This window comes from Sarcophilus harrisii, chromosome 5 (assembly GCF_902635505.1).
Source record: "Sarcophilus harrisii chromosome 5, mSarHar1.11, whole genome shotgun sequence".
In the NCBI taxonomy this organism is placed as follows: domain Eukaryota; kingdom Metazoa; phylum Chordata; class Mammalia; order Dasyuromorphia; family Dasyuridae; genus Sarcophilus; species Sarcophilus harrisii.
Genome location: NC_045430.1, coordinates 114389374 through 114403358, shown reverse-complemented (window position 1 = coordinate 114403358; position 13985 = coordinate 114389374). Strand labels below are relative to the sequence as shown.

Sequence of the window (13985 nt, the reverse complement as noted above, 5' to 3'; positions counted from 1 at the left end):
AAAGATGACATTTAAAAGCAGTTCAACTTTCTTTCAAATCTCCCTCACCTCAGGAACTTCACCGATTCCTCACTGTCCCTTACCCCATATAGCCAATCAATTCCGAGTCTTGTCATTTCTATTCACATTTTTCATACCTTTCTCCTTAGTTCACACCCTGATCACCTTACCTTAACTATTGCCATAGCTTCCTAATTGATCTATGCTTCAAATTTTCTCCTTCCAATACACCTGTCAATACAACATCATTATAAAGTGATGTTCCCAAAGCATAGTTCTGATCATGAATGACCATGTCACTCACCTATGCAATAAACTCCAACAGCAGACTACCATCTCCAGAATCAAGTACAAACTCCTTTGGCATTTGAACCCTTTCACATTCCTAGTGATGTATTTCTGATTCCATCTGACTCTACTGTTTTCCTTGTATTTATTTATTTTCTTATTTATATATGTAAATTTCTTGAGGTCAGAAGTTATTTCATTTTTGGCTTATATCCCCAGTAGGGTAGTTCAGTACCTTTCACATAATGTTTAATTATGTCTTTCATCTTCACACACTCAAATAATCCCTATGCCTAGGATGCAAATCTCAACTTATCAGAAATCTTACCTTTCTTGAAAGCTGCTGAGATAACTACTACTCACAAAGCCTTTTCTAATCCTCCAATTTATCCAATGCCCTGCTCCTCTACTCAAGTGTAAACACTTCTCCCTTTTTTCAGTCTCCCAACATAGCACCATGTTTGCACATAGTAAAAATGTACTGAATAGTAAATATTTATTGTTACTGAAATAATCGGCAGGGAGCTTTACCTAGCTTGACAGAAAACTTTCATTAATCTGATGTGGAGCTTCGTTAATCTGAAATTTGACATCTTAGAACAATCTAAAATTAAAGAGGTATTTGTGCTTAATCTCAAAATCAGAAGTAGTATAGGAAATCCTGTGTGACTAGTTAGGCAAGTTTGTCTGTTCTCTTTGAAATAAGCTAGAACTTCTGATACAACAAAGACACACCCCAATTGTTTATTATGGGACTTTCTGATTTGTTTTTCTGATTTGTGATAAAATATCTTCCAATGAGCAATAAAAATTACTTAAAATCTTTTGTGAATGACCCAGTTTAAATTCTAGCAACACTCGACAACTCCCCATTGCCAAAATTATAGCCTTTTTTTTCCTTATTTTATCTCCTTGCTCTAACTTCCTTTATTTTTTTTCCTTTCTTTTTATCTGTATTCTCTAACCTATCTCCACTTTTACCTAATCCTACTGATAGCATTCAATAATCAAGAATCACCAACTTCTGACTTAGTAGAATATGCTTTCAATAAAGCTCTATAGACATTTTAAAGACATCAATGTCCCTGGCACCCAACACAGTATCTGATCAGCAAGTGTTGATTAAGACAAAACATTTTTGGAGGGAGTTTTAAAAATTCTATTCTATAAAATCTTATTATTAACAGCCTTACTAGTACATGCCATCTTTTCAACTGCTAGTAATTAAAATGATCATCAGAACAGTAAAATGAAAGACACTATATAAAACTAATTTAAATTTTTATTTTTTATTTTTCCCAGTTATATGTAAAAACATTTTTTGTGGTTATATATGTACATTCATTTTTTTTTTACATATTTCCATGTGATTCATGTTGGGAGAGAAAAATCAGAACAAAAGAGAAAAAAAGTGAAAATAGTACATACTAATCTACCTACATTCAGTCTCCACAATTCTCTCTCTGGATGTGGATAGCATTTTCCATTCAAAGTTTATTGGGATTACTTTGGATCACTGAAATGCTGAGGAGAAGCAAGTCCATTACAGTTGATCATTGCACAATACTGTTGTTGCTGTATACGATGCTTTCTGGTTCTGCTTGCTTCACTCAGCATCAGTTCATGTAAATCCTCTCAGGTCTTTCTAAAATCAGCCCGTTCATCATTTTTTATAGAACAATAGTATTCCATTACTTTTATATACCATAACTTCACTATATTAAATTAGAGGAAAATTACCTTCCCTAACATTAGGACTTCAGAACTAAGACAATTTATATTTTTAAAGGCTCTAAAATAAAGACATTAAACTTCCCAGCTCAGCAAAAACAAATAAAAAATGAAATCCAATTCTGATGTCAAATACAAACCCAGCTTTTAGTTTTGCATATATTTAATAGTTACCTATGTACAAAAGGCATACAGGACCATACAGTTAGCTTTAGAATGACCTCAGAGGTCATTTAGTTCAACTTCATTTAATAGGTATGGAAAGTGAAAACAAATAAAACTCAAAGTAAAACATAGGCAAGTCCCTTCTCACTCCAAATCCTACTCTTTTGGTACTATACCAATTTTTCTAAAAAGTAAAAACTTTAATTTCTGCCAGAATTATTTTTCCCCCTAAAACTGCAAAGAAAGCATTTTAAATATCTGTGCAGAATTTTCTAAAATTTAAAAAAAATATATATTTGTACCTAAATTTAATGTGTATCAAATGCCTACCAAGTGGTACAAAGTATGCCACAGCTGTGTGGCACAATGGATGGAGTTACTCAACTGGAAGTCACTAAGAGCTGACTTCAAAAGTGACCTCAGATACCATGTGACCCACGACAAATCATTTTTCTTCTCTCAGACTCAGTTTCCTCATCTATAAAATAAGGATGATGATAATAATAGCACCTACTTCTCCAAGTTGTTGTGAAGATCAAATAAAATAAGTAATACACTTTGCAAATCTTGAAGTACTATGTAAATGCTAGCTGGCTATTACCTCATGGAAAGTACTATTTGTCATTTATGGAACTACAAAAATAAAGAACACTGTCAGAATCAAAGAACACTAAACTGGAAGGAACCTGAGAGAGGACGAAATTCTTCTTTTTTTTTGCTGAGGCAAATGGGGTTAAATGACTTGCCCAATGTCACACAGCTAGGGAGTGGCTGAGGCCGAATTTGAACTCAGGTCTTCCTGACTTCAGAGCAGGTGCTCTATCCACTGGGCCACCCAGCTGTCCCCCAAGGAAGAAGTTTTAATTCAATCCACATCTGACCAAGGAGTCTTTGATATAAACTAGATCACAAAGTTCCTTCCTCACAGCAACCTCCAAAGACAGCCCAGTTTCATTGTTGATTAACCCTATATGCAAGGCTTTTCTTAATGGAAACCTAAATCCCACCCCCCTTCTGATTAGCCCTATTTGCAAGGTTTTTCTTAATGGAAACCTAAATCCCACCTCCTTCTAATGGTAGATCTACACTCTGGATGGCAAAGACTCCAAGCCTAAAAATTCTAATCTTATTCCCTATTTCTTGACTGATAACAATGTTTGAAGTACTTCAAAACAGACATCACAGCTCTCTCAAATTATCTCCATGTTAAACATTCCAAGATCCTTCAAATAATTCTTATGATATGGTTTCCATTCTCCTTACTACGTTGGTCACTATCCTCTGGCAACTCTCTAGTGTGTCAATGTCCTTTCACTTAAAGGATAAATACACATCGCAGGTTATCTGTGCAAGCACATCTTTTTGTGAATCACAGATAAAATGTTAAACATTATGAGCCTAAAACAAATCACCGAGGCACTATGAAAAACCTCTTTTCATACCAACATCAAACCAGTAATGACTCTTCTTGAGGTATAATCACTCATCAAAGGCAACTCTACTAGATGAATCTCATAAACCATAGCTTCCTATCTTGTTTCCAAGAATAGTATTAATCTTCATCAAATGCTTTTTAAAAATCTAGGCAAATTATATCTATAGTAGTTCCTTGGACACATACACACATACACACACACACACACACCTATTAGAAAAGGAAATCAGATTAACATGATGGGAGCTGTTTTTGAGAAAGTCATGTTGCTTTTGTGACTATTGCTTCTTTTTCAGTATTCACTGTTTTTTTTTTTTTAAATAGTTTTATATTCATTTTCTATTACCTGTTCTTCCTTCTATCCTTTTGTACATAACTTAAAAAAAAATCCAAGATGGATAATATGTTTATGTCTTGTCTCCCCCAACTAAGCTGTAAACTTCTTGAGTCAAGGACTAATTATTTCATTATATCCAATAAAGTAATAGATCTGAAAGCATTCCAAGTAAGTATAAAATTTTGTATAAATGCAAATGTTATATAACATCATATTAATCTTTCCTAAAACACTTTATTATCCTTAAATTAGTGACAGGGTAGTGTGAAACCTAAGAATTAAATTGGATTATATTTCAGTATAGTTATATTGAAATGAAACCTTACATAAAAGTAAAATGCTGTGCTATTATCATTTTGTAAAATTTTAACTTGATGCTAAAAAAGCAATTATTTGCATAGTGCTGAATTATTCTACCAACTGTTGTTCATTACAACTTATAAGAATACTTTTGAGATTTTGTTGTTAGTATTCTACGTTAACTATGTCAAAGCCATGATGCAGCAAAGGAGATTGGATGACACATCATGACACATTTGATGACCAGTCATTATAAGATGAATAAACTGCCTTTTCCATAAGTAAGCAGTATTTCTAAATGCTTTGTTAATTTCAAACATGATGGATTAGCTTCTACAACTTAAGCCAAGTCATATGGCCAAGAATAAGAATACAGAATATTTAAAACTATACACCACAAGTTATGATCCTCTCTTACAATAAAAATTGCTATAATGACAATTTTCTTTTCTAAAGACACATGAAAGAAATTAAAAGTAAATTGTACTTCATTGTGAGGGGAAACTATATAAGCAGAATCTAAACTGTGTAGTAAAATAAAAAAGAGAGGGCATTAAAAAGCATTAACTTTCTTTGGTGAAATTTTTAAAATAAAAGACTTATAGATTGTCTGCAATTATTACCTTTTTCTAAACTTCTTTAAAACTTGACACTCATTATTTAATGACTGCTTTTTCAGACAGAGAATTCAACTATCAAATCCATCTAACTGAACTATCGTTTAGCTCATATTTCTTATTCAAAAGGGTAATACATTTCTTTTCTAAAAAATTCAAGGAAACTATATATGGGTGTACATGATGTGTGTGAACAGGCCGCAACTTCTGGCCAAGGTACAACTTTGAAAAATAATGTGTCATCAAGACATCGTATGAGAGAAGATGGGCCAATACCATGCAAGAGAAAGGAATGACAGGGAGACAGTGATACTAGTACCCAGCAATGTTGAAACAAAGCAAAGAGGGCTTCCAGAAAGCTGACTGGACATCCTACATAGATGAAATGCATCATTTGAAAGCATGCAATCTGCACCACTGGGGGAACTCCAATTGATGAGATCACAGATCCACTTGAGAACATCATCTAAAACATATCAAGAGTCAATATGGCACCACAGAAAGTTCTGTGTGAGCCTGGGTAAGGAATTTAATCAGTGTTCCTCAGTCTCACTTGTAAAATGGGCAATCAATGAACCTTAAGAAAAGAATGAGTAATTCAGGCTGACTGAGCAAACATTATTAATTATTATAATAATTATCAATATTCGAGACACAATGGCCATCAAAAGCCAGTTTGGTTAATTGGGAACAGATCATGCCATCCTAAATTTATTTTCCTTTTTTTCAAAAGAGCTACCAGACAGGCAGGTAAGCAATGAAAGCATAAGATTGCTTATATACATTTATATGATGCTTTAATGCTCTGTGAAATGTTATATATTACCCCCTTGATATTCAAAGCAACTTATTTTCATGTCAAGGACATTCTTATTATATTTTCAGTTTGAGTTTCAACTTTCCATTAGCTACTGTTGTTTTATAATTTCAAAACCAAAGAGTATTCTCCTATGGCAGAGAAAAATTCTCCCATACTGCAATATTGCATCATCAATATGGGTATTCTGTCCAACAACACAGATTACAAATCATCCCAGCCTGCTCATCAAGTCCACATCCTTCCAAAGGCTTGTAATTGTTTAGCCCCCTACTGGATATTCTGAAGGCCTTTCTAGTATTCTCTTGATAGTTGTAGAATAACAATGGAGTGTCCAATCTATCCAACCATCTGATTCCTTCTGACTTGATGAACAATCTATTTCTTTTCAACATATAATTTTCTGATGACATCTTCTGCATCTCTCCTTCTCTACTGTCTGTCAATTACCCCAAACACCTGTCCTAACCCTTATATGTGCCTCCTATTTGTTTTTGTGGTTTTTCTTCTGGTTGTACATATATGTATATTTGTGTATCAAAAGCCATCTTATTAGTTTCCTTTTGGATTTTTTTCACTCCTGAATATTTAAGCTATTATACTGTTGTATTTTTCTAACTTGGGATATGATGGGGGTTTTCTCCCTTTTCCTTTTCATTTTAGAATCTATTTAATTAGATTTGCAAGACGACTTCAGTAATACACTCTTACTTGCCCTTGTTAAGGAACTGTTAACCCAGACCAATTACAGTATATCATCTCTGTATTTTTGAGAGCCAGTCCAGAAATTTAGAGAATAAAACACAATTGATCATGCAGAGAGTACTTTAAGCTTTCAAAAGCATCTTACATACATTTTATCTGAATTCAGAAGCATCTTACACATGTCTTATCTGAATTCAGAAATAATACTATGAAGCTGATAATGCAGATATTATCATTATCATTTTACATAGGAAGAAACAGCCTCAAAATGGAGAAATGACTTGCTTATGGCAATACAGCAAGCATTGCAGGCCAAAATTTTAATTTTGGCCTTGACCGATTGCTCTTTGCACTATACCAAAATGCATCTCTTCAAAGGGTTTTAAAGAGTAAATTGCCAACTTAAAAAAAAAAAAACACCCACAATTTCTTAAATATTATCAGCAATAACAGCATTATATTTTCATATAGCTATTTTTAAATGTAAATCTTTTAAAAATTACAATAATGTTAGGATTTCTTGTGTAGGTACCATTCATTAAAATTTCAGGTAGAAGAACCTGAATTCAACTCCAGCTTCACATACTAAAACATCAATCTGCTTCAGTTTTCTCAACAGCAAAATAGGGATAATAATAGTACAATTTCTCAGAGTAATTGTAAGGATCAAGTGAGGTAATATTTACACAGTGCCTAGTATAAAGTAGGAGCTTCATAAATGCTTATTTCATTTTTTTAATCCTATATGCCACCTGAGAACCTATTAGAATTCTGTCCTTGTCAATTATTACCTGTAAGAACAAGTTCCACACCCACCCTCAACTCTCAGTTTCTTCATTCATAAAATGAAACAGATGAGCTAGATGTTTGAGGTTTCTTCCAACACACCAAATCTATGATTTTATAATCCAAAATACAGTGGTTTCTACCACTTAAATTTCTCCAGACAAATAATATATTCTTTCATCATATATTAAGATTCTCACTGAAAAATAGTACATAAAAGAAATTCACTATTCCTTTCCATGTCAACAAACCTGTTTTAACATTACCTAAAACCAGCACTAGGAAATAACATAGAAACTCTATACTCCTAACTAGTATTACTTCTTGAGTCAATAATGATGAGACAGAGAATATCTCCCCCCACCATGAATTCATTTGTAATAGTAGCTCCCTAAATTTGTGAAAGGAGAGAAAATTCCAGAGCAAGACCAATTTATGAACCTGCTTGCTACCTTACTTCATTTTTCATCCCATTCCCACCCATTCTAACAAAAGCAAGCATTCTTAACAATTCACACAATAGATGCCATCCAAAATACAATTCCATTTTGATAAGTTCAGACACTTAAAAGTAATGAGCTCTCCATATATGCCAAGTTACAGTACAATAAGAATAAAGTTCATGAAATCACTATAGCAACATTACATAGCTAATTGCAAATTCTCAACAAGATCTGCTGGTCATAGAAATCAACTTAAAACGAGGGCATACTAGTAAATTTGGCCCAGAATATAAAACAAAACAAAACAAAACAAAAAGAACAAAACACACCCAAACTTCAAGTTCTACTCATTTCAACAATGTCTAAATTCATGATTAACTAAAATTAGCTGAAAGATTAAGAATTAAACAAAACAGTTTTAATGGCAAGACTACTCACCTTTCCTTCTGAATCCTATTCTTTTTTTAAATAAATGTCATGCAAAGCAAACAATTCTCAGTCATTCAATTGTGTGAATTATTCAGTATTTTCCCCTTCCCTAGGTTTTTTTGGGGGGATGGAGAGGTTGGTTCAGAACAATGATTCACTGAAATAGGGAACTATTCCAACAGATAGTAACTACATGACCACCCAAATCAACAACTTTTCTATAACTTAAGTCTTACAGATGTGGTTGGGGCTTTGACAGGTTAAATGATGGTAATTCAAGTTTAGGAAGGCTTGATGAATTGAGTCACTTGCCCAAGGTCAAACATCCAGTATGTGTCAGAGAAAGGAAGGGCTCAAACCCAGGTCATCTCAGAGTCAGAGCCTGATCCTCTATTCCTACATCAGAGTACAGAGGAAGGGGATTTAAATATATCTGGAAAACACTTAATAACAAAAATCAGGATATAATAGACTGAAAAATAATATTAATATGTGGTTTTCTAAGGTCTGTAGGAAAGCATAGTATGTCCTTTTCAATGAATTTAATACCAGTGAGATACACCATGCATGCTGCCTCTCACACAACCTTTACTCTCTTACTGGGCCTGTTTACTGCTCATCATTACCTTCAGAAGAAACCTGGGAAATAAATTCAAGTCGATTGCTTTTTCTTAAACAACACCACTGTTACCACTTGGGAGATGCATTATTTGTGGAATGAACGATCCACTCCCATAGATACAGATCCCATAGATGCCCTCAGTGATATCAACAGAATATTAATAACAAATACTAAAGTTCTAAATGCAATGGTTTATACTTTAGATGGATGAAATGTTTATATATTTTTTCTATCTGGAAGCCCCTACTGTTCAAGACAGTACTTGAACTGTCACATTTTCTCAATAAGATGCTATTTGGCAATTTTACAGAATACCTCAATCGTCTTGTTTTGATCAAATTCCAAATGAATAAATGATGAATAAATGAAAAAATACTACCGTTTTTTGTAAATTTAAATATGCAAAAAGTACATTAATGATAATAAGCAAAACAACAATATGAAGTGTCAAAAAAATAAACAACTTACTTTATATAATATCTTGCTCCTTCAAAAGTATATGCTTCTTCCCAACCAGTAGGCAAATCTAAAACACACACACAAATTAATGTAATTTCAGTTAGAAAAACAAATTCAAATCAATATTAGTTTTCATGATCAACTTTTCTTATTAAGAGTGTTTCTAAGCTGGAAAGAGGTTTAACTAATATTGAACATTAAGAATAATAGTCTTCTTACTTGGCTATTTTTCAACACTTCAAGAACTAGAGTTTCATCCATTAAGTATAATGATTCTGATCACAACTCACCCATGCCTTTGTAGTTTGTCTTCATGAGCTGCTGTGGCCAAAAATATTCATCACTTAATGATCAAAATGCCGGTAACTAGCTTCTTTAAACTTAACTAGGCTGGTCCTCTTATGACACACAATTCATCAACATATAACAGATTGACATTATATAATCAGACTCCAATTTGGCTATTAATTTAGTTATTAGTTTAAACAAAGTACTGCATCTGTTTCATTAACTAGAAAACTAATCACAGATCAAAGCTAATTATCTAAACCAATTATTCCTAAGATTTAGGTATGAAGGGGAATGACAGAAAAGGAGCTCACCCAAATAGCAATAGCCATTTACTGAAATGGCTTAGAAAAAAGTTCCCACCAAATCCTACATACCACCTTCCTCTTGGATATATTAATCTCTACTTTTCTTATTTAGGACATAACCTTAAGGAAGAACTTTTTGAGAACTATATTTAAAGATAAAGAAATCTGACACTGCATAAATTTAAAAATGTATATTTCCTGGTTTTGACTTTTCCAGAGATGTAGAGTTCGTTCCAAGATGAAGACATTCCTAATATACCTTAAACATATGTCAGGCAAACTATAGAAACATGATGTATTACGTGCTATTTGTTAATAACATCTGGTTAGATTTACTTATAACCTCTTCTTGACAAAAAGAGACTGATTTGAGTCTAAAGTCAGTCAAGGAAAAGAAAATGACACGAGAAAAAATTAAAATAGATATCCTACAATAGTGGAACGGATTTTTCACTATGTGCTGTTTATGACAAAGGGGGGGGACTAGACATTACTTTTATTGTGTGATTATGTATCTTTGCCCCTCATACACATTCTATTCCTATTTGCTGTTCCCTGTATACAACATTTCAATTACCACTTTAGTATCTTCACAAATAGAGACCTCCTTCTATGCCAAAATTACTTGAACTCACCTTTAGCATTTAGAACCTCTAGCTTTTCAACTACATAATAAAAGGCTTTCCCTAGTTTCATCCAGTTTTAGCTAGCATACTTTCCCACAAAATCAGCCTGTATATATCTTCAATGTATTTTTAATTTTTTTTCCCCATTGCTTCCTATCCAATAAAGTGTAAACCTCTTGAGAATTCATGGACTGTTTTCGCCGGTCTTGACATCCCCATCACCTGACACAAGACAAATCTCCAAAAGTAGAATCCCACTTTATTTCGGTGCTTTTCCTTTAAAGATCATAATATATTGTGTTTTATTAAATGAATTTCTTGATATCCAAAAAAGCAGAGGCACAAAACTGATGTATGTACACCGAAAGACAACATAAGATACCCTAAAGTTATAGGCCATCAGGGTCTTAAGAGTATTAGTCAGAAAACCTAAAAACTCAACCCCATCATGGCTATTACTAAACTTTCCTTTTTTCTATTCTCTTCCTCCTCCACCTTTCTGCAAATTTAATGAGATTAGTCACTAAACTGAACACATTTCTTAAACGTTCTTCTTGGCGACTTATTTCAAATAATGACAACTAATAACAAACTAGTGGAGGATAGCAAACTAAATCTCCCACCTACAGCACGCATTGTTCAAGCTTTTGGAACTCTCTCATGATGGAGCCAGAGAGAAAACATGCAACATTCTCTAAGACAAACAAGTTTCACTCGTGTAAACAAAGAATGACAAAGGAAAGCCGAAGCAGCATTTTTGCTACAGCCCCCCCCCCCCCTTTAACTCACACCTTCGTATTTAAACAAACCTGTTCCACGGATACATCCCCGAGCCCCCCGTATCCCCCCAAAGCGGACGCTTGCCCACTCGTGCTGTCGAGTTTCCAGAGTAACGTCTGCTACCCCTGTGCCAGTGCTGGGGAATTTCAATCTAGATCTCCCGCATCTGCAGCTTGCAACAATCCTCCTCCAGCTCCAGAGGCTGACTCCTGGGAGGAGGCGGCGGCGGCGGAGGTAGGAGAGAAATGGGCACGCTTTTCTCAGCTATTCTGTCGCAGAAAAAAGCACAGCCTCCCGCAGCTCCTCTCCTCCCCCTTAGCTGCAATCACCTACGCCTAATCCCACCTTTAAGAAGCAGAGGGCATAACAGCGGCTAGGGAGGCAGAGTATGAACCCATTGCCTGGGTTAAGGGACGCAGAAAGGACTTATTAAAATGTGGATCTAAGGATGAGTGGGAAATAGGGGACTCAGCGGGCACGGGTAGTTTGTCTGCAGGGTTCCAGGGGGAGTCGGGCTCCGGGAGCGACGCCGAGCCCCAAGGCGGGGAGGGGAGGCAGGGTCCGCGCAGGGCTAGGGGAGTCTCCGCGGCGAGCAGTGACAGCAGGATAGGGGGCAGCATTAGAAGGGGCTGCGGGCGGGGGAAGGAGGCCGGCGGCGATGCTTAGGGGCTTCCGAGCCTAAGAGTGGGCAGATAATCGGGTGGCGCTGCGCCAAGAGGGACACGCACCAAGTTCGGGCACCTCTCGGAGAGCCCCTCAGACTGTAGGGATGGGGCTCTCACCGGATCCTGCCTCCCCGCGGGGGAGTGGCCGTAGCTCCCGTGCAGGTGGCTTACAAACCGGGGCGGGGACGGGGAGAGACTGGGGGACGGGGAGAGACTGGGGGACGGGGAGAGACTGGGGGACGGGGAGAGACTGGGGGACGGAGAGAGACTGGGGGACGGGGAGAGACTGGGGGACGGGGAGAGACTGGGGTCCGGCTTTCTGGGAGGCGCGGGACGGAGAGAGGAGGCATCCGTGCACAAGCACACGCACACGCCGCCGGGGCCGGGGAAAGGGGTCAGGATTGAACAGTTACCTGGGCTCTGCCTCCGATGCCCGGTGACCACGGCCTCTCCCGTGACGGGGTGCAGCCAGGTGGTGCTCTTCGCCTCCTCACTGCAGGAAGGGAGACAGACGCCAAAGTGAGAGGGGCGAGGGGAGGGAGGGAAGGGCGCTCGCTGCAGGGGGGCCGCGCGTTTCCCTGCCTTTCCCCCCTCCGTCCCCCCATGCCCGCCCACCCCTGCGCCTCCTCCAGCCTTCCCGGGATCTTTACTTGATGAAAAACACGCGGCCGCCTTTGGTGATCCCGTAAGTCCAGGTCGGGGGCAAGGAGCAGATCCACTCCAGGTTCAGATCAGCCGCCATGTCTGATCCCGAGCCGCCGCCGCCGCCGCCGCCGCCGCCGCCGCCGCCGCCGCCTTCTCCTGCGGCCCGCAGCGCAGGCGAAGGAGGGAAGGAAGAGGAAAGAGGGAGGGAGACCCACAGGGAGCGAGCACGGCCACGAGGCGCGCCCCCGGCACGCCGCCCCCTCCCGCTCCTCCTCCTCCAGCACCGCGCCCGGGCGCGGGGCCGGCGCTCGGGCTGGGCTGGGCTGCGGCGGAGTCCGGACCCGGGGCGGGGGCGCGTCACCGCCCCCTGACGTTCCCGTCTAGCGCCGAGGCCCTCCTGCCCCCCCCTCCCCCGGCCCTTTCCGGGGGAGGGGCGCAAGCCCGGCAGCCGCGCCCCCAGCCTGTCCACACCTCCTCCCTCCCACTCGGAATGTTCCGGGATCTACTGGGGAGAGAAAAAAAAATCTCCGTCCTGGATCCCCGGTCCGGGCTCTGTCCTTCGGCGCCTTCACCCCGGTGACTGGAGAGAAGCAAGCCCAAGCTGCCTGGCGCTTCGCTATTTAAGACCAATCGCCCCTTTGGAGAGAGAGCCTGATGTTAATAGTTATTGGGAGGCCAAGGGTTTTTTTCTTGGTTAAGTACAGCTTTTTGTTTTGTTTTGTTTTGTTTTGTTTTAAAAGCCAGGAAAGCTTTGTGTGTCTGTGCCAGATAATCAAAGGCTACGTTAGCAATTGAAATCTATGAAAAGATGCGTAGTCTCGAGACTCAGAAGACAAGTTTCTCTCGTCTTTCCCCAAAACCTCCTTACCTGGCATACTTTTTAAAATGGAATTTCCTTCTTTCCCAACACCACAAAGATTGCCTCTCTTTGTCTCTGCCTATCCGGCAAACAGTGTTTGCAATCACCTGAGCTTCTTTGTCCCAAGCCCGAGATGAGTCGTTGCAAACTGCTGCTCGGGGTTCAAGAATGGTAGTACGGCTGGATAGCCAGAGGACAGGTTTCTTGGGATTACTTCAGGGTACCTCAGAAACATTTTTTTTTTTCTTATTCTTCACAATAACTAAAGGGTGTGGATCATTTCACCTCGATTTAAAGAAACTAGGACAAAAGCAGGTTACGTGGCTTGGCCGGAGTCACCTCCAGTCCACGAGATGGATGGAGCTCGAACGAAATCACGTGTTGCGTGCTTTTTCATCTGTGCCCTAATCCTTGTAATTTATGGTTCAGGATCTCGGCTCTGGGCTCATAAAGACCAAATCCAATCTTTGAGCCTTCTCTACAACAATAGTCTGTAATACTTAGCCCCTGTCTTGGGTAACCCTTGGGAACATGAGAAATTTGGCTCCTGTTTCTCAAAAGACATCACTTTCTGAGCTCTTTCTCCCTTCTGTTGTCAGGGTGCTAACAATCTTAACAAAGAACATGTTTATGAAAGAACCAAATAATAACAACAGATAATGTTTACAAGCTCTTCTTTT

At 38.6% G+C, this 13985-nt stretch overlaps 1 protein-coding gene across 25 annotated transcripts in view; it reads right to left on the bottom strand.

The window, feature by feature from the left end:
* PLEKHA5 (pleckstrin homology domain containing A5) overlaps positions 1 to 12965 on the bottom strand; it is a 192457-nt gene extending 179492 nt beyond the window's left edge. For 15 of the 25 annotated variants that reach the window (XM_031938385.1, XM_031938383.1, XM_031938381.1 and 12 more), the window contains exons 1-3: positions 12452 to 12575; positions 12215 to 12294; positions 9144 to 9201 (exon numbers count right to left, since the gene is read on the bottom strand). In XM_031938385.1, the coding sequence (XP_031794245.1) occupies positions 9144 to 9201; positions 12215 to 12294; positions 12452 to 12543 (230 nt within the window). In that variant the 5' untranslated portion in view covers positions 12544 to 12575. Of the gene's footprint in view, positions 1 to 9143; positions 9202 to 12214; positions 12295 to 12451 lie in introns of those variants that run through there. The other 10 variants (XR_004229542.1, XM_031938401.1, XR_004229543.1 and 7 more) reach the window with 9 other exon arrangements.
* Between the last annotated feature and the right edge of the window lie 1020 nt (positions 12966 to 13985).